We start from the raw sequence: 19,620 nt of genomic DNA, 5'->3' as shown, positions 1-19,620 counted from the left end.
ATTAGTGGTTTTCAAGTTCACCCAAACAAACTTCAAACCTCAGGGAATACTTTAACATAATACGTAGCTTTCCAAAACAGAATTTAAAAATGAGAAAATAGGGGGGCCAAAAACAGGCCATATCGTTCCTTGTCCTTTACACGAAATGTATCTGTGATGCCACAAAATCAAACTGATTAACCAAACTATCAAATTCAAGTTATCGAACAAACAAAACGTATCAATGTTATATTCCGACAACCATTTGACAACCAATTTCTTTAATTAATTGGAGAGACATGTTAAATATAGCTTGATAAAAAAAATCATAGTTAAGACGGTGCAGTTCTTTTCCATTTCTAGGATTTCATTATTCACATATCTGTCCATGAAAGACCTAGTTTTCATCGTGATTTTTCTTTAAATCATTCGTAGACATATAACATGTTAAACTACTGCCAGAATGCTTGTACGATTCCTTTGTAAAGCAACGGTCCGTCTTTGTGTAAAAATAATGCTGGCCAGACAACATATTTTACTTTGTTTCCGCTTTTAACAAATTCCTTGTATGTATTCTTGTCAATTGATGTGCCCGGCTTTATGTCTTCATCTAAATACATTATAGGATCCTGAATCACCATACACCAACAAAGGTTGATACATTTTTCAAAAAATTGTGTTTTCATTAGAAGCTCAATTACGTCTGCACTTTTGTATGCATAATCCCAGGCATTCACCGCTGTTTTGCCAATAATCTGATTTTTGAACAGATAATTCGCAAAGTGCTCATGCCTTAATCGTCTCTGTGTTGCTACATCTTTGCAAAGAGATAAATTGCATATATCTTCTCTAGAACTGACATTGAGACACAATGTTTCTGCAAGTGTTTTGCCAATCTTATCTATCTGTTCATCTGCTAGTGCTAAGCATTCGTGGTAACAAATTTTTAACAGTCTACAAAGATGGAGTACGAGTATTTCCTCAAAATCTGGGTGTTCACTGTCGCTGTAGAAGGATTTTATATCATTTATGCATTCCATAGAATCTGTCCATTCATTATCATACAATTCTCCATATTTTTCACCAATTTTCATTGGACGATTTGGATCTCCAAGATCGGTAATAGACGGATTCCCTTTAACCAGTTTTTCACCGGCAACACTACTTAACCTTGTTTGAAGGTCGTCTTTTTCTGTTCTTAATTTTGTTATGATGTCTTCTTTCTCCTTAAGGAGGTAATGGATCCGAGTAGTTTCAACCTCGTTATGTTGAAGTCTCTTTTGTAGTAGATTTACATAACCCTCAGAACTTACAGTACATCCTTTAGCTTCCTCTTTCAGATTGTATCTATTTTCTTTCCTTTCACTAAGTAACATCTCATAGTTTTCTCGTAACTCTCTGAAATTTTTTTCTAATTTAGCAAAGTCATTTTCTCTTTCGTTCTGAACTTCTTTAAGTCGTTTTGATTCTTTATTAAGCTTTTCTTTCTCTTCGCTGTGTTGTTTTCTTGCTTTCTTCAATGTTTCATATAAGAATTGTTCTCTTGGCAATTCAGCAGATATCGACTCTTGCAATTGCGATTGCGAATCTTTCACAGAGTAATCTATTTTCCTCCCTTGCAACCTCATTTTATCATGTGATTTGTTGATTTCCTCTGTCATATTGACGTAAATTTAGTCGTTTGCATCACCCTTTATGTTAAGTCATTTTCTATCTGATAGAATCAATGTGTTGTCACTAATGCGGAAATACGATTTGCCGCGATTTTAATTCCTGTGAAGACAGTACCAATCCGAATTTTGGCAAACATTTTGTCGTTGAAATGCATTGTGTTTGTTTCTTCCATTGAGATATTTTCATAGAAATTATTTATATTTGTATCCATAAATTTCATGTCAACGGCACTTATTACATAACATACTTCCACAAATCAAGTCAAATTATTGGATCAACAACTCTTATACGACTCGGACTCCTTTGTCACTTTGTATTGTTTTATATCACTTCTTTTTTAAAAAGAATGTAAAACTTTTAAACATGATTCAAATCGTCGTAATGTGAATGAGAACAACACCTGTAAAACAGTCAATGACTTTCTGTTGAAAAGTCATTAACAAGGGTTGCAATATTGTTATCTACGTGTAACTGTCCCGAGACGTTCTCTAAAAATATCTTTAAAGTAAACAAATAACAATTATCCCAGTAATTATGAAGGAAGTAAGAAGTGACATATATATATTATGTATATTGGAATATTTTTAGTTATCAGTATTTTGAAGAAAAAAAACATAAAGGGATAAAACCAGTACTCTGTCTTTTATGTTATATATACAGGACTGCAGTAGGAAATCTAGTGACAAAATATTACCTCCCCTGTAAATGTAATGTTCAGTAAATTTGGTCCGGTAGTAAAATTTGTCTGCAAACTTTTTTTCCTAGTTAATAAAGTCCATGACCAATATTTTACTAGGAATGTAAGTCCCAGGACAAATTTTCCTAGGAAAATAGGTCCACGGCTAGTAAAATATGTCTAGCACTTATTTTCCTAGGAAAAATTGTCCTAAGACTTGTTTTTCTAGTAATTTTTATATTATAAAAATTATTTTAACAATATTAAAACATAAAAATTGAATTTCCATTGTTTACATGTAAATAATTTGTTTCATTAAAATTGTCCTTTTAGAATAAAGGACATGGACGTTTTTACCTAGGAATATTAATGATATGGACATGATTTCCTAGGAAAATTAGTCTGAGGACATAAATTTTATTAAAAAAATTGATACACAACTCTTAAACAATATAAAACATAACATTTAAATTTCCATTGTTTAAATGTAAATGATTTGATTCATGAATATTTTTTCCTATAAAAAAAGGACATGGACGTTTTATCCAGGAATATTAGTAATATGAATTCGTAGGAAAATAAGACATAAATTACTAACATCGGACTAAAAATACTAGTAAATTCTGTAACCATGGACTTTTTATACTAGAAATATATGTCCGCCCGGACATATTTTACCAGTACAAATTTATCTCTTACATAAACACTGAAAACAAGATTTTTTCAATGTTTGTCCCATTTTAGCAAGGACGCTATCAATTATATATTCACGTGAAAACGTTCTCAGTCTGGTAAATATAGAAATAAGTTGAAATAAAAACAAAACTTCCAATTAATGTTATCATTCCCCTCCTTAAATAGCAAACGACGAGTACAGAAGGCTAAAGGAGCTTCGTGATAAATTGGTTTATAATGTTGCTATGCGAATAAATTCCTAGAGTACCAACGTTAAACTATTTGTTTACTGGCTGTATACCTCTCTAGGACATGCTAAATATTCGTTTATATATGCAGCTAGATCAGAGAAAGTAAGGGGGGAAATTCAAAGGAATCGATTGATATGCAGCACAGATTGACACTTTTGAGATTAAAAATGATTTAGTTACAAAGCAAATTCAAACGGACCTTATCCCGAAGCAAACATCGAGAAGAACGCAAATACAGAACAAAAATCGAGACGACCTTTTCTTAAATTTAAAAAAAATAGTAAAAAGATACCTCCTTTATAAAAATATTTATCTTTAACTTTTTAGCCTGCACAGGCAGACTCTATATGCTGTTGTCTGTTCTATGGTCGGGTTGTTGTCTCTTTGACACATTCCCCATTTCCATTCTCAATTTTATCTATATTGTTATATTCACGAAAAGACAATATTTGTATATTGAATGTCCATGTGACAAGAGCAGACCGGTGTACTCGCAAACTTAGAATGTATAAAATAAGTATATTTTGTGGAGATTGCAACACGCTAAGGGCTTTGTGGAACACTCCGAAAATTGGTGACCTTAAGGATCTTTAGATTTTGTATGTACATGATTTTTTTCCAATTTGTGTTTATAAATTTGCAGCAAAGATTAACAATTTTTAGATTTCAGTTTCACAAGCTTCTAATGCTTCTAAAACTTAACATAAAACATCGTGTATTTGCATGTATATTTCTAATAACACAGTTTAACAAATAATTTCTTTAAAATGTACAATTGTTATTTAGAAATAACTTTTGATCAGTATGGTCACCGGCATTGTTTTATTATTGATTTTCTCGACTCTATCATAAGAAGAGTGAATTTTCTTTTCTTCTTTTTCACTAGATTTCCTACTGACTGCACGCTACGTGAGAGATTTAGCTAGCTATAAAACCAGGTTTTATCCACATTTTTTTAAATAAGGAAATGCCTGTACCAATTTCAGGAATATGACAGTTGTTTTCCATTCGTTTGTTGTGTTTGAGCTTTCCATTTTAACGTTTGATAAGGGACTTTCCGTTTTGAATTTCCCTTGGAGTTCGGTATTTTTGTTACTAGTATTTCACTTTCTACACAGTCTTATGCATTACACTAATACAAAGTTTATATGAGTACACTATACGATATTTTCAGGACTTGGAATTTGGTATAAGCACCAAAAAATTATAAATAAAATCTAACCAAAGTCGAAGGGATGGCCATATTTCTATATCCCATTCAACCCTTTGCGTATCATAAGATTCTGTTAGTTTGCTATTTGCGATGAATATATTCCATGTTCCTTATTTTGAAAATCGTTTGGGTAGGAACGCCAATCACGGTCAACCTGGAAATAAACGATTTAGCCACCACATGCAAATGTTTCTGGAATAACATACATTATGTATGCTCGAGACCAAAACTTTGGGATAATACGTTTATGAGCATAAACAATATAAAAAAATCCTTCTAAAGCTAGCTCTGTCTACTGATCATGAAGTTACAACCTTTGTTTTTAATACAAATCATATACTAATAAAGACTGCTATGTATACATAAGAACTGCACGAGTTTATCACTTTCAAATTCATATCGTTCTCACAGCGGAATTGGGGGAGCTGTTGTGATATAAAAATTTGCTGAGTCCAGCGCCCTAGACTACTTGTCCTACTAGTTAATGCTTTCGTTTTTTGGACGATGCCTTTCCTCGTCGGCTAAATCTAAGTTTGAAACACGGTACATCATGACTAGTGGTATAATGATATCCTGGCGACTATTGAACAGTCCACCAACAGCTATACTGACCAAGTATTGGTTAAATCAAAGAATATTATTGATTTTAATGCGCGTGTTATATGTTTCTTGTGCAAGATACCAAAGGAATAGTTTAAAACCATAAGTCAAAGAAAAGCCACCACCAATATTATAGTAACAACGAAAAACAACGAAAAGACAAACAAGACTCCACATAACAGTACATAGAAACTAAAGATTTAGTAACACGAATACCAAATTCCGGTGTGATCTCATGTGATCCGGAAGGGTAAACATATCCTATTTCACAAGTGGCACATGTCATGCTATATGTGAAGCATCACATTTATCGGGTACGCTCACAAGAAAAAGTTTGGGAAGCTAAATAAAAACAAATCTGTTAAACATAAAATTGCCTAAACGGAATAGCAAAAAACATCTAAAGACAACTTTTTATTACTCTAAGGTCAAGCTCGCCGAAGTTTATATAAACATAGCAAAATCAGAGATCTATATCTTACTTAGATTGGCTGTAAACCGCTCAAGAGTTTCTAAAAGTTGATAACAAATTAAACAAAGACTCCCAAAATCAGCCATCAACACCATATTCGACATTATCAAAATACATTATGATATAACAAAAGACAACTATTAGCGGATCCTGGCAGAGGATTTTACATTCTTTATACAAAATGAACATACTAATACTTGGTGTTTACATATCAATCATTAGCGCCAAATTGATTCATGCAAGGAAGCAATCCTCCAATTTATACAATATTTCAACGTAATTTAAATAACTCTGTGTAAGTGAATCGTCATCGGTTTGCTTAAGTAATAAAGTATTTAATTCATAGATGGTTTCGCAAGAAAATGCTTTATTAGAAAGAACTATTGGTCAAATTCATTTTATTACTATTTTTGCTTGCATAGAACAATCAAAGATGTTATACATTCTAGTGTTCATAGTATCTGGTGGTTTCAACTTTGCAGATTATGATTTTAACTGCAATTTATATACGTATTACATATAAAACAATATTTATATTAATATATATATATATATATATATATATATATATATATATATATATATATATATACTTGTTGTAAAATGTATTGTGCATCACTTATATATGAAAAATACAAACTAAAAAATCTAAATCAAAATCCTTTATTGCAAATTTACAAGTAACAAATTATGCTATTAACCAATGTTTTGCCATTTGCAGCTGATTCTAGACCTGGGGTCAGACGAATGGCTATTGTCTATGTCGGCCTCAGTTCTACGTTTGTGTAAAATCTCGCCATTTATAATATCCACGGGAGACAGGTCGATATTTGGAGGGACACTATCATGTGCCAGAACTGTCGTTAGCCAATCATTGCTATTCATTTGTCTTGTAGATTGGTTATACAAACGTTCGTGAAAAACTGGCTGCGATGGGATTCTAGAAATATCTGAAAAGTTAAACGGGAAATATATTAGTTTTACTGAAAAGAAATAAGTGCAAAGATCTATAAAACAATAAAGATCTTTTCAGTTTAACATGTTTAATGGTATGCCTATCATAAGTTATCACACCTTAACGGTGGTTGTTTCCTTCTCTGTTTGTGTAGAAAGCTTACTAAATGGTGATATAGTTATGCCAGTCCGATCATCATAGAATATCATGAATTCTCAATTTTTGATTTTATCGTTATTTTATAAAGATGTTAATCTTACTGACAATGTATACTACCCCATTTTATTCAATTAAAAACATACCAAAAAATGAAAACAACACTTTATAAATTTCTTGCATTCGAAACGCTTTTTCTGAATTTGCCTTCACCGATTACGCTCAAAGTCTAATATTTGAAAGCTAATGATGTATAACTTCGTACTAGGGATTCGCGCAAACAAAAAGGGCCCAAATTGTCTGCATAAAAGTGTTAATATTCACAATTTTCTATATAACACTTTTGGTTACAGTCAGAAAGAATATTTTTCCACATTAAAATCATTATCTTGTAGTTTTTGGGGTTGTTTTTTTGTGTATTTGTAGTAGTCAAATATTAAGGATCCTCTTAGTGATGTAAAAATATTTCATTTTGGATCAATCTTACCAATTATCATTAAAGATTTCCAAGTGAATTACAAAGTCTCGTTTCTTGCTAATAAAACTCGGTTTTTCTTTTGCAGCAAACTCATTCTAGAGGATTTTACAAAGATCAAATATTTTCATAAACAGCAGACCGGTATGTTTGACTAGTTGTTCAATATATACCTTGTGAAAATCTTCTGTTTTGGACTTCTGGTTCCTCGTAACTTGTTTCTATTGCATGAATATGAGGTGATGACTTTTTGTCCTTTGCTCTTTTATTTTGGAACCACACTTGTATTACTCTATAGTCTAGACGCAAATCTCTGCTCAATCGTCTTCGCGCTTCACGGGATGGTTTTGGATTTTTGTTGTAAGCTTTTGTCAAGCATTGTAACTGTTGAGGACTTATGCTGGTTCTGTGTCGTTTACCACTTCCGGTAGAACATTCTGAATCACTATCGTCTTGCGAATCTGAAAACAAGAAAATTGCAAATTTTATTTTTAATAGTCAGAAACAATATTAAGTCGACTCCATTCTAAAGCTGGTGAGTATAATGGTTTCATATCTCGGTACTTTATTTGACTAAATACCAATATTCAGTGAAAATTTTAAAAAAAAAGACATGCCATTAGTTGAATATCCTTTGTTTGGGAAGTCGCTAACCAACTACGACGTTTTACTTTCAATTTAAGAATGAAAGAAACGGGGAGAGATCCCCAATAACGCAGACCCCCGATATCAACAACATGAAACAAAGACAAATGAACAGAAACAAAAACAAAAACAAACAAAACAAAAACTAATGAATTAACTAATGGAAGACAAATGAAATAAACAAACATCTCGAGGTCAATATATGATTCAGTTTCACACAATAAGACTTTGGGTTCTAAAAAAGCGAAACTGCCTATAATTAATTACAATGAACTATAAATTGAGAGTTGCTAAACTTACCGTTCATCCGCAAGGTTCGGTAATCATCACCACATACCAGTTTGTTGTCGTCTGAAAGGTAAAATTGTTCTCCCGTCTGTAATGGACGATAGCAGACGGTACACTTGAAACACGTCTGATGATAGACGTTTTTCTGAACTCTCTGTACATACTCGTTATCGGACAGAACCACTTTACAGCTAGAACACCGGAACGGCTGTGATCTGTATAAGAATATGAATATCAAGTAAAACGGACAAAAAATATGTTCGAAATGAAAAATAAATGGATAAATTATAATGCAATTAATGATATTTCTATTATAGTATACTAAAGTTCACTCAGATAAAGAATAATTTAAAATCGAAACAAACAAAAAAAGAAAAATAATACAACCAAACAAACATTTGGTCCGTCCGTAGCGCTTTTCTGGCTTTACTTTCACCAGGAACTCCCAAACTCAAATTTAAAAGCAAAGAATATATTACTACTTGAATACTTGACGAGTTTTATGACGAGAAGGCACTATTGCTCATTGTTGAAGACCGTACGACGTTACCCTTATAAACCTTAGAAAACCAATGCATTGATGTTTGATGTCACAATTTTAAACATTATGTGCTATGCTCCGCTCGACAAATACGACGACATTTTAAAATTGCTGATTTTTAAATTCATTTTGATTTTTCAGTTTGTTAATTCATTTAACTCACCTTACATAATCTTCATAACACAACAAATTACTACCGTTGCCATAGCAAATGTTTCCTAGTGGTTTGTCACACATAGAACATTGTAGACATGACGGGTGCCAAACTTTGTCATGGATACGTAATAAAGATTTGTCGTATATAATGTTACCACATCGAGCACATCCTGGAACACCTGAGAAAGAAATACAATGTAATTATATGTTTTAGTGTTCAGATTAAGGAAACGTGAATAACCTTTTATAAGTAATATTTTTGATTGCACAATGACTGGCTAGTAAAAAATGGGGAATTGATATTCACGATATTTTAATGGACTTGCAAAAGACGCTCTTTTACATTTTGTTTTCCGTATTGTGTGAAGTAGTTTATACTTCTACAATTAAAATTGATGGTGTTTGATGTTCATTATTATTAAGGATAGTATGTTGATCTCAAGGGGTCTTGTTCGGTTCTACCCTTAAGGTTGGCCTATGTATATAAATATTGTTAACTCTCCCATTCGGCAGTAAACCCCATGTTAAAGCGTTAAAGAGGAAAGTTTGTTTTGCTGTGTTAGATTGCAAATACATAGTTTCAATTGGTCGAATTAGTGGCATTTAATCAAATGTCACGTGTAGTGAAAGTGCCACGCTTTCTGTACGTTAATGAAGCCTTGCAACAACTCTTTCAGGGGTCCGTACGTGGTCTATTATAAAATAACTGCCACTATCCAGTAACTTTTTTTTTCATTGGAAGTCTTATTTGCCTGTCCTTCATCCGGGTCGACCTACATTAAAGAACCTAAACCTATCGAATTTTTTGTTTATATGTTGTTCTCCTTCTGGTTTTATCCATATCATCATCGTTTAAATATCTACACATTTCATTGAATAATAATAGTTATACTGCCGGATATGGTTTTCTCGCGATAGGACGAAATGACTTTCAGCTTTCATAGATATATGAAAAGGATTTCGTTAATCATTTAGTTCAACAAGGTAGCTGTACCATTGTATGATATGTTAAAGTGTCTGTAATCTGCACAGGACGTACATTAAAAAGGTTATGAACGTTAGATTTTTTTTTAAATGTGTAAAATTAAAGAAATTAAAGGAGTGATTTTAATTTAAATGCAAGTCTTGGCGTTACTAAAAATTTTATACTTTTTAAAACTTTTAAATTAATTCTAGCAACAGTGATTCATGACAGAAAACTAACGCAAAACACTACCATTGAGAAAAAAAAATACTGAACCTTCTGACAAGCAAAAAAACAAAACAAAAACAAAAACACACAATAAACATCATCTATTTGTTCGCTGATGATGGCTTAATGTTAACGAGTTATATTGGACTATATATGATGAAAGAAACAAGTAAGGACTTAAAATTTTAAAAGTCTGAAAAATTAGTTTTGTACAGTTAACAATGAGTAGCACACTTTCAAATTCGCTGATCCCCAATCTTCGTTTACCAATTTAAAAAAAAAATGAAATTCAGAGATGGACTACATTTCCACTTGCATTATATATATTATTTGTTGCGACAGTAACACTTTTAAAATATTTGTACATACCGCCTTTCCATGAATCAATATTCTCTGGATCTGAAGCTGTACCGGACGTGTTTGGAGATGAATATTCCATTTTATAAAACTTCGACTAATTCCACCGATTAGCATCAAATAATTGATGGTTTTATTATATTTCGTTCATTAATGATTAATTTCCCTAATATGCCTATATTTTCAAAGTAATAAATGTCAATGCGACTTTGTTAAATAGTTTTGATAATGTGAGATGTCTCTGGGATGAGCTACGTTTATAATACCTGAAGTATTTCTATTTGTCTGATTTATCTGAAATCCGACGGAATAATTACAAATTATCTGTCTGGCCTGATAAAAGTCTTGACCAAAACTAGACATAAACAAACGACTCCTTCCGGTGTTTATTCAACAATAACTTCTGATAATTAGGTTAATTGGTGATAACCTATGGAGGGTCGCGTGTTTCTTTGTTTGTTTGTTTGTTGTGATCACTTGCCTATTGATGTTCTTTGGCGGGTCGATTACACGTGTTAACGGAAAATAAACAAAGTGATTGGTGTGGGTTATCGATACTATTAGAATGTCTGCTCATGTCTGAGCAATTCAAATCTATATTGAGACGTATATTTATTATTTCATTTTTTAATTTATTTTTTACTAACAATATTATATGTATCTGCTAACCTGGTCCTTTATTTGTTATTTTTTTCGTTTATTCTATGGTTTGAAATAATTGATGTGAAAAAATTCTTTACTCAATATAGAAATGCTTTAATCATAAACTATAGAGTGCATTGCATATATAATATTGTTCTGCAAATGTTTAAAATTAAAAAAAGATATCGTTTATCTGTTATATGCCCTCGTAGGGCCCTAATTTGGTGAATGAAAATATGCTGTTCTATTCTACAGTATGTCTCTGATTGTATAAATTCTGGGCCATAAATTAATATAGAGATATTAGGTCCAAGATTATTTCATATGACATTGTTTTGTATTTCATATGTATAAGGGATTAACATAAAATAAAAAGTCCCTTTTTAATGTTTTATTATATGTTATGCATACTTTAAATAGACCAGCTACATATAAGTTACCTTTATTACCGATACTTTGATACATGCAACAACATTAAAGTGTAATGAAAGAAAGATTTTTTGTATTAAATAGATTAACTACTAATCTAGTGAAGACTGCTGTATAATTTATGACACTTATTAAATATGTTTATGTAACATTCAACCTATACCAACATATAACAAAATGATATGTATAGACTTTTATAAAAAAAAAGATATTTGCTCTATTTTTATAATTATACATTTCATTGTCGTAGATTTATTCCCCCATGTCAATGATTTGTAAAGTACAAATCATGCATTACCCATATATAGTAATGGTTCTTCTTGGGAAATCGATATTTTTTTTTTTTAACTCTTAATCATTTTAAATACATCCTGTTTTTGTGGTATTTTGTTTTATCTTATTTTATTTCTTTTCAAAATTCTTACCAGAAAAAGAATAAATTTAAAATGGAAGATATTAGGGAGGTGTGGGGTATGTGAATAGTTTTTTTAAATTCAACTTTTCTTTGAGGTGATTTTTTTTCTAATATTCTTTTAATATCTTAATTTTTTTCACTTATTTATGGTGTAATAATTTTAATACATCCTGTTTTGTGGTATGTTAATTTATCTTTATTTGATTTTATTTATTTTTCAAAATCCTTTTAAAAAAAAAGAATAAATTTCAAAGGGAGATATCGGGGAAGAGTGGGGCGTGTGATTAGTTTTACAGGCTCTTTGGGGCACATGTACTTGCTATTTAAATTTACTTTTTTTTTTCTTTTTTTTTTTTGGAATATTCCCAGAGACATATGTATTATATGTCTCTGATATTCCTAATATTTTTACTTGCTTTCAATTATTTAAAGTGTTCTTGTTCTTATCCATACAATATTGCAATACCATTAGCTTATATATGCTGCCCTTCCATTTAAAAATAAAATTTAACAACTACAAATATTAAAAAGTTATTTTACTAAAAAAAAATTGAAACACAAAGAAAGGGAAAAATAAAATTATAGGGGTACATGCCCAAAGCTGTCACTCAAATATATGAACATATAAAACCAAACAAGATGGAAAAACAATTCCATAGACTATGATAAATACATGGCAAGGACGTATATTAGATTATTAGATTGTTAGTTACACGTCCTTGTACATGGTCAGACATTTAATGTCTAATGGAGTGAAAATCTAAATGATGAATTATCTCTCCGGAAATTTCTTCAAATATCTCCGATTTGGTACATAGTTATTTTTTCACCGGAAGTAAATAAACCGCACATGGATGTGCAGCTCAGCAAAGTTACAAACTACATGAATTGATCTATGTTCAGCCTCTTATGATATCGTAAGACTAAAATGTCAGATATTCAGTTAAATCTCATTCAAGGACCAGAAAGAAATCATGAATCAAAGACAAAGCACCGTGGAAATAGGGTATCTAATCTTACAAAACAGCAAAACACCTAGCTGCGGAACCGTAACTCTAATGCTAGTATTGGTCCTTATTATATTTTTTGATTTGTACGGACCGCAAATTGTCAAAAAATAGCATAAGGACCTATGAGCTACGGTTCCGCAGCTACAAAACACCCTGCTACAAATTATTCATCAAAAAGGAATAATTGACAAATATTATATGGCGTGTTTACACCATAATTTCAACCATAAATACAGAAAAGTACAGTGCAGACAAATTGGTTCATCTTTCATGTCGATCCGTCCCAAGTCGATCCTGACCAACATTTAAAGTCCATCTGTCCCCAACATAAAAATATTTAAAAGGAATAAAAATAAAGATATATAGGAATTCAGTGTCATTCCTGAATGTTTTATGAATTTTATAATAATATGAAAAGTGGACAGTAAAAAAGTTGGCCTTTGACATTTGAATATTAAATTTTCATAAGATGAGATATTTATTTGAAAATTTTTTTGAAATTTATTTTAAGATATCATATAGAAATATGATATTATTTTTTATACGCCCGTGTACAGGATGTATTATGGTATACTGTTATCCGTCTGTCCGTCTGTCGTCAACATGTCGGACATTAACTCAAAAATGATTTAACCAATTTGCATAAAACGTTGGTGAATTATTTATATCTATTGACGTGAGCTCCCTTTCGTATTTTATAAATTTTAGATTTTACGTTTCCGAGTTATGGGGTTTTATTCATTAAAAAAAGGGGGATTTTCCAGTTTTCGGACAATAACACAAGAATGTTCACCAACTTGCAAGAAATTGTGGTGAATTGTTTATATCTATTGACATGAGCTCCCTGTCAATTTTTATAAATTTTAGATTTTACGTTTCCGTGTTATGGGGTTTTATTCATTAAAAAAAGGGGGATTTTCCAGTTTTCAGACAATAACTCAAGAATGCTTTCACCAACTTGCAAGAAATTGTGGTGAATTGTTTATATCTATTGACATGAGCTCCCTTTCGATTTTTATATATTTTAGATTTGACGTTTCTGAGTTACAGGGTTTTATTCATAAAAAAAGGGGGATTTTCCAGTTTTCGGACGAAATATTTATGTCTCAGAACATTAAGGTTCATCTGTTCATATGGACCCTAAGGCTTTGGCTAAAATGGCTCTGTTTACACCACAAAATTTATGTTTCAGAACATTAAGGTTCATCTGTTCATGTGGACCCTAAGGCTTTGGCTAAAATGGCTGTGTTTACACCACAAAATTTATGTTTCAGAACATTAAGGTTCATCTGTTCATGTGGACCCTAAGGCTTTGGCTAAAATGGCTGTGTTTACACCACAAAATTTATGTTTCAGAATATTAAGGTTCATCTGTTCATGTGGACCCTAAGGCTTTGGCTAAAATGGCTGTGTTTACACCACAAAATTTATGTTTCAGAACATTAAGGTTCATCTGTTCATGTGGACCATAAGGCTTTGGCTAAAATGGCTGTGTTTACACCACAAAATTTATGTTTCAGAACATTAAGGTTCATCTGTTCATGTGGACCCTAAGGCTTTGGCTAAAATGGCTGTGTTTACACCACAAAATTTATGTTTCAGAACATTAAGGTTCATCTAGATCTGTTCATGTGGACCATAAGGCATTTGCTAAAATGGCTGTGTTTACACCACAAAATTTATGTTTCAGAACATTAAGGTTCATCTGTTCATGTGGACCCTAAGGTTTTGGCTAAAATGGCTGTGTTTACACCACAAAATTTATGTTTCAGAAAATTACAAACTTAACTGGATTTTGCTGTCTAATTTTTCTTAGTCCTTTTTTCATGAGAGCAGAAGAGTCACTGCCCTTGTATATTGTAAACGTTTATTGTTTTTATCTCTGATTCAGTGATTGTGAGTCTTTATTAATATAAGGAGATGGGGTATGATTGCCAATTAGACAATTCAACTATCCACCAGAGTCCAAAGGATGTGAATGTAAGCAACAATAGGTTACCCTACGGCTTTCAACAATGAGCAAAATCCATACAGTATTGCTATAAAAAGGCCTGATATGACAAAACAGTTAAAGAAAAAACAAATATGTTCTCAATATGTCCATACTGTTACTGGTATACTTATTGTTTTTCAAGGAAAAAGACTTTTCTCGGTTTGAAACTTTCTGAAAGATACAAAATGTCTCAATATAGGTACTGATCGACGAAGTGTATGAAACAAGCTGCATTCATTACAAAATCAGCAACTTTCCAAGATTTTGGTGGAAAGGGACAACATTTAATGGTGAAACAATCTCCACACAAGTTAACTATTAAAACACGAACTGACAACCCGGTTAACTATATCTCTAAATGACATGTAAAGGGATGAATATAAGCATTTTTTTACTATACTAAAAGTAGATCTATTACAATGAACTTACATTTACACATTACATATTGTATGTCTGATGTTAAACCAATGATGAAGTGTAATCTTACCAGACTTATCAATGTTAAACTAACCAGACCTAAAATGTATCAATGTCATTAATGTATAAACTAGTAAGTAAAAAGTGAAAACTAAACAGATCTATCAATATAATATATGAATCATTAAGTTCAGTATAGTGTTTAAATTTTATAAACACTACAGGTAGGTACATTTTTGAAACATCACTGGTGATTTCCATAGTTTGGAATCTAAAATGGACACCACTGCAAAACATATTACATTTAAATTGTACATGTTTGTAAATAGAACACTGTAAAAATTATCATATATTTTCCAATGAACACATACATGCACTCACAAAATTATTATACTATACTGTCAGATGCATATTATAGAATTATGAATTATTAATCTCTTTTAGGGCCAGAGGATTAGAGCTAGAAGACAAGAAAAATCCAGACTTCTAACTGAGTCAGTTAAACAGTCACAGGAGGATTCTGAACATTCAAAGATCACTGACAATAAGGAACAAACTGGTACCCAAGGTGATAAAACTCAAGGCACTAGAAAAAGGAAGCATGATGAATTATCTCCCTTCATCAAGGAGGGTGGAAAACCATCAGGACAAGTTATCTCCTCTTTGTTCAGATTTAACCCAGAGATCCCTAAAGTTAAAAGGTTTGATATTTGACTATTTTTATGAATAGTCATTATAATGCAGTGATTCGATTGTGATTCATATTTCTGAAATGTTGAATGTTCTTCAATATATATATATATATATTTGTTTATTCATATAACTTTGGGAGGTCAAAAATATGAAACAAAGGAGAGCATAAACACTTGAAGTGCTTATAATAACATTGTTCACCTTCATCTTTATATATTTGAATATGAAAGGTATTATAAGTAAATTGTAAAATAAATGATCAGATTTTTTCGTAAATCTGTAGAAAAAAACTAATTGATTGACTATTTATTGATGTATTTTACCCATGTGTAAATTGAGGGACACCACTTTTACAACAGAACATGAGTTTATCAGTGTGTCAGAGTTAAACTTAGTGAATAGACTTTGCTTTTCTTATTCGTTTTTACTTTTTTGTTTTCCCCTTTTTGATATAAACAGACCTTTATTTTCTAAAAGAAGGCTTATGTCAGGGCAAACAGGATTTTCTCAATTGAATTAGCAACTATCTTTTTTATATTTAGAACATATTTGTTTTCAGGATTTATAGATTACTGGGAAAGTGTTTTGATAGCTAAGAGCTATTCACTTTGTTGAAATACTTAATAAAATGTAGGTGTTGTCTTGTGCTGATACATTTGTATTTCTTTCTGAATATTAAAAAAACCTAAAATAAAATGCAAAGTAGTAGAGTTCAATTTAAATGTGCTGTTGGGTAGTTGTCTCATGTGTACCTGCCACCTTTTTAGTCTTACAATATCCCTAAAAAAATGTAAAACAGCTCTGTTTTATGTAATAATGAAATGACTAGAAAAATTAACGAAGAAAACTGTCCTGAATAAGCATGAAATATTTGCCTCTGAACATTCAGCAAACAACCTTTAATCCAATTATAAAAGTTACTAATTTGAGACCCTTACCTCACATTTTCTCTGATATTTATTTTTAAACTTTTCAGTTTGAAAGTGGACACAGTCAAGGAAGATGTTTTCTCATCAGAACATTTTAGAGATTTGCCTCTTCATCAGTATATGGTAGGTAACTATACTTAAACAAATTTCCATTGATAAATTTACTGACAGGGTTTTTTAAATTCTTTTTAGATTACCTGGCCTTATAGGCAATGTGAGCTTTTGCCATCACCAAATGTTATGAATCTTACACACAATGCTTATTACCACAAAACACAGATCAAGTTTGAATTTTGGTGGCGTCACTTTTACCGATCTAGAGTTGTGACCCCTTTTCAAACGAAAAAATTGCTGAATTTTTCGTTTTTATACGCCCATTTACGGGACGTATTATGGTACACCGTTGTCCGTCTGTCCGTCCGTCGTCAACATGTCGGACATTAACTCAAAAGTGCTTTAACCAATTTGCATAAAACTTTGGTGAATTGTTTATATCTATTGACCTGACCTCCCTTTCGTTTTTTATAAATTTTAGATTTTATGTTTTCGAGTTATGGTGTTTTATTCATTAAAAAAAGGGGATTTTCCAGTTTTCGGACAATAACTCAAGAATGCTTTCACCAACTTGCAAGAAATTGTGGTGAATTGTTTATATCTATTGACATGAGCTTCCTTTTGATTTTTATAAATTTTAGATTTTACGTTTCCCAGTTGTGGGGTTTTATTCATTAAAAAAAGGGGGATTTTCCATTTTTCTGACAATAACTCAAGAATGCTTTCACCAACTTGCAAGAAATTGTGGTGAATTGTTTATATCTATTGACATGAGCTCCCTTTTGATTTTTATATATTTTAGATTTTACTTTTCCGAGTTGCAGGGTTTTATTCATAATGATGTTCCAGTTATCGGACAAAAAAACAAAAATGCTTTTCAGCAGTTCTTATGAAACTTTGGTGAATTGTTTATATCTATTGGTGTAAGCTTTGTTTAGAATTTTATAAATTTTTCATTTATCATTTATGAGTTATGGGGTTTTATTCATTAAAAAAGGGGGGATTTTCCAGTTTTCGGACAATAACTTCAGCAGTTCTTATGAAACTTTGGTGAATTGTTTATATCTATTGATGTAAGCTCCTTTTAGAATTTTATAAATTTTTCATTTATCATTTCTGAGTTGTGGGGTTTTATTCATTAAAAAAGGGGGGATTTTCCAGTTTTCGGACAATAACTCAAAAATGCTGTCAGCAATTCTCATGAAACTTTGGTGAATTGTTTATATCTATTGATGTAAGCTCTCTTTACATTTTCATAAATTTCTAATATGACATTGAGAATTAATTGAACTTTATTTGTTTATAGCTATAGTCTGACAACAGATTTACTAAGTATTGCGCAACAGCACAGTGTATTGCACAACAGCAAGAAATCTTTATTTGAATATAAATTCAATTCATATAACCAATTTCAAGTTCTTTGACTACATTTATTCAGAAACCTATGATATGTCAAATATTTAATTACAATCCAAATTCAGACCGGTATCAAGCTTGAATATTGTGTCCATTTTTGCCCCAACTGTTCAGGGTTGGACCTCTGCGGGCGTATCCAGCTGCGCTCAGCGAAGCAGTTTATTGTTCTCTTACTTAAGTTTGCCTCAACCGAAGGTTATGAAAATTATACACAATGCTTATTACCACAAAACTCAGATCAGGTACGAAATTTGGGTAGGGTCACTTTTACCATTGTTTAGTTATGTCCCTTTATAACATAACGTTATATGCACACCGGGGCATTATATGTGTCCCATGGAAACATTCCCCATTTATTTAGTTATTATCTTGAAAACTATGATAATGTAATAATTTATGAATATCATGAATATTTATGAAGAATTAACAATCAACAGATAAAAAAATTCAAAAAAAGACAAAAGTTGCATTATTTAATTGGTATTTGCATGCACATAATTTTAAACTGGGTTTTCAGAAGGAAAAAACAGATATTAATTTGGTGAAGTACGGCTGGCGGTAGGCTGCCAACAGTTTCTGTCAAATAACTTATGAACAGTTTAACCAATGCTTTTCAAATTTTGATATCTTGATACTATGACAAGTGGAGGTCAAATTTGAAATTGACAATTTTACCATTCAGGAGTTATGGTCCTTGTATTCCTTGATATATTGGATGCACTTTCTGTTGTTTCGGTGCAGATACTTACATGTATGAACTGGTCAGCCAAAGCTCTTAAAATTTTAATATGCTGTTACTGATGACAAAATGGTGGTCAAGTTTGATATTGATGATTTATTTTTGCCATTCAGGAGTTATGGTCCTTGATAGATTTAAAAATAGGCATAGAATGTGGCAGGTCAAAAAAGCCTGAAAGTGCCATTCAAAATACAGAAATCCCAGTATGCTGTCAATTTGACAGCTCATTTCTTGTTCATGGATGTCTCACATACTTACATGTATATCAGATAGGCAGAGTGTTGGAGTGTTTGTAATTAAGTATATAACTTGCATTTGTACTTTCCATATAATTAAGAAATAATTCATGAAGCCATAGATTTGTTGGAAATTTTCATATGGTCTGGGCAGTTATATTCAAATTTTATCTTGAGCGTTAAAATTAATGAATATTACGGCCCAGGCCATGTGAAAATGATAACAAATCTATGGCTTGCAAGAATAATTTCGATTCTAAAAGGACAAAAACGGTAATTTGAAAAACTGAAAAGAAGGCAAGATTGCCGTGGGTATGCCTGTTCTATTTTACCCCCTGTAAG

At 31.6% G+C, this 19,620-nt stretch overlaps 3 protein-coding genes across 3 annotated transcripts in view; 1 reads left to right on the top strand and 2 right to left on the bottom strand.

Moving 5' to 3' along the window:
- Positions 1-215: 215 nt before the first annotated feature.
- On the bottom strand, positions 216-2,148 carry LOC127728768 (uncharacterized). Its single transcript, XM_052236392.1, has one exon. It carries the CDS (start codon positions 1,638-1,640, stop codon positions 432-434), a length of 1,209 nt encoding a protein of 402 aa, XP_052092352.1. The 5' UTR covers positions 1,641-2,148; the 3' UTR covers positions 216-431.
- A 4,084-nt stretch (positions 2,149-6,232) lies between these two features.
- LOC127728900 (LIM/homeobox protein Lhx3-like) lies at positions 6,233-10,387 on the bottom strand. The gene is made up of 5 exons (XM_052236482.1): positions 10,318-10,387; positions 8,764-8,935; positions 8,072-8,274; positions 7,300-7,587; positions 6,233-6,490 (listed from the first exon to the last, which is right to left on the bottom strand). The coding sequence occupies exons 1-5, from the start codon at positions 10,385-10,387 to the stop codon at positions 6,237-6,239; spliced, it is 987 nt and encodes a 328-aa protein (XP_052092442.1). The 3' UTR covers positions 6,233-6,236.
- A 2,218-nt stretch (positions 10,388-12,605) lies between these two features.
- LOC127729330 (probable ATP-dependent RNA helicase DDX31) overlaps positions 12,606-19,620 on the top strand; it is a 41,137-nt gene continuing 34,122 nt past the window's right edge. The window contains exons 1-3 of the mRNA XM_052237088.1: positions 12,606-12,797; positions 15,656-15,912; positions 16,881-16,956. Of these exons, the coding sequence (XP_052093048.1) occupies positions 12,720-12,797; positions 15,656-15,912; positions 16,881-16,956 (411 nt within the window). The 5' untranslated portion in view covers positions 12,606-12,719. The remainder of the gene's footprint in view (positions 12,798-15,655; positions 15,913-16,880; positions 16,957-19,620) is intronic.

This window comes from Mytilus californianus, unplaced genomic scaffold (assembly GCF_021869535.1).
Source record: "Mytilus californianus isolate M0D057914Y unplaced genomic scaffold, xbMytCali1.0.p SCAF_2, whole genome shotgun sequence".
Taxonomy (NCBI): Eukaryota; Metazoa; Mollusca; class Bivalvia; order Mytilida; family Mytilidae; genus Mytilus; species Mytilus californianus.
This window is presented reverse-complemented; position numbering and strand designations above follow the sequence as displayed.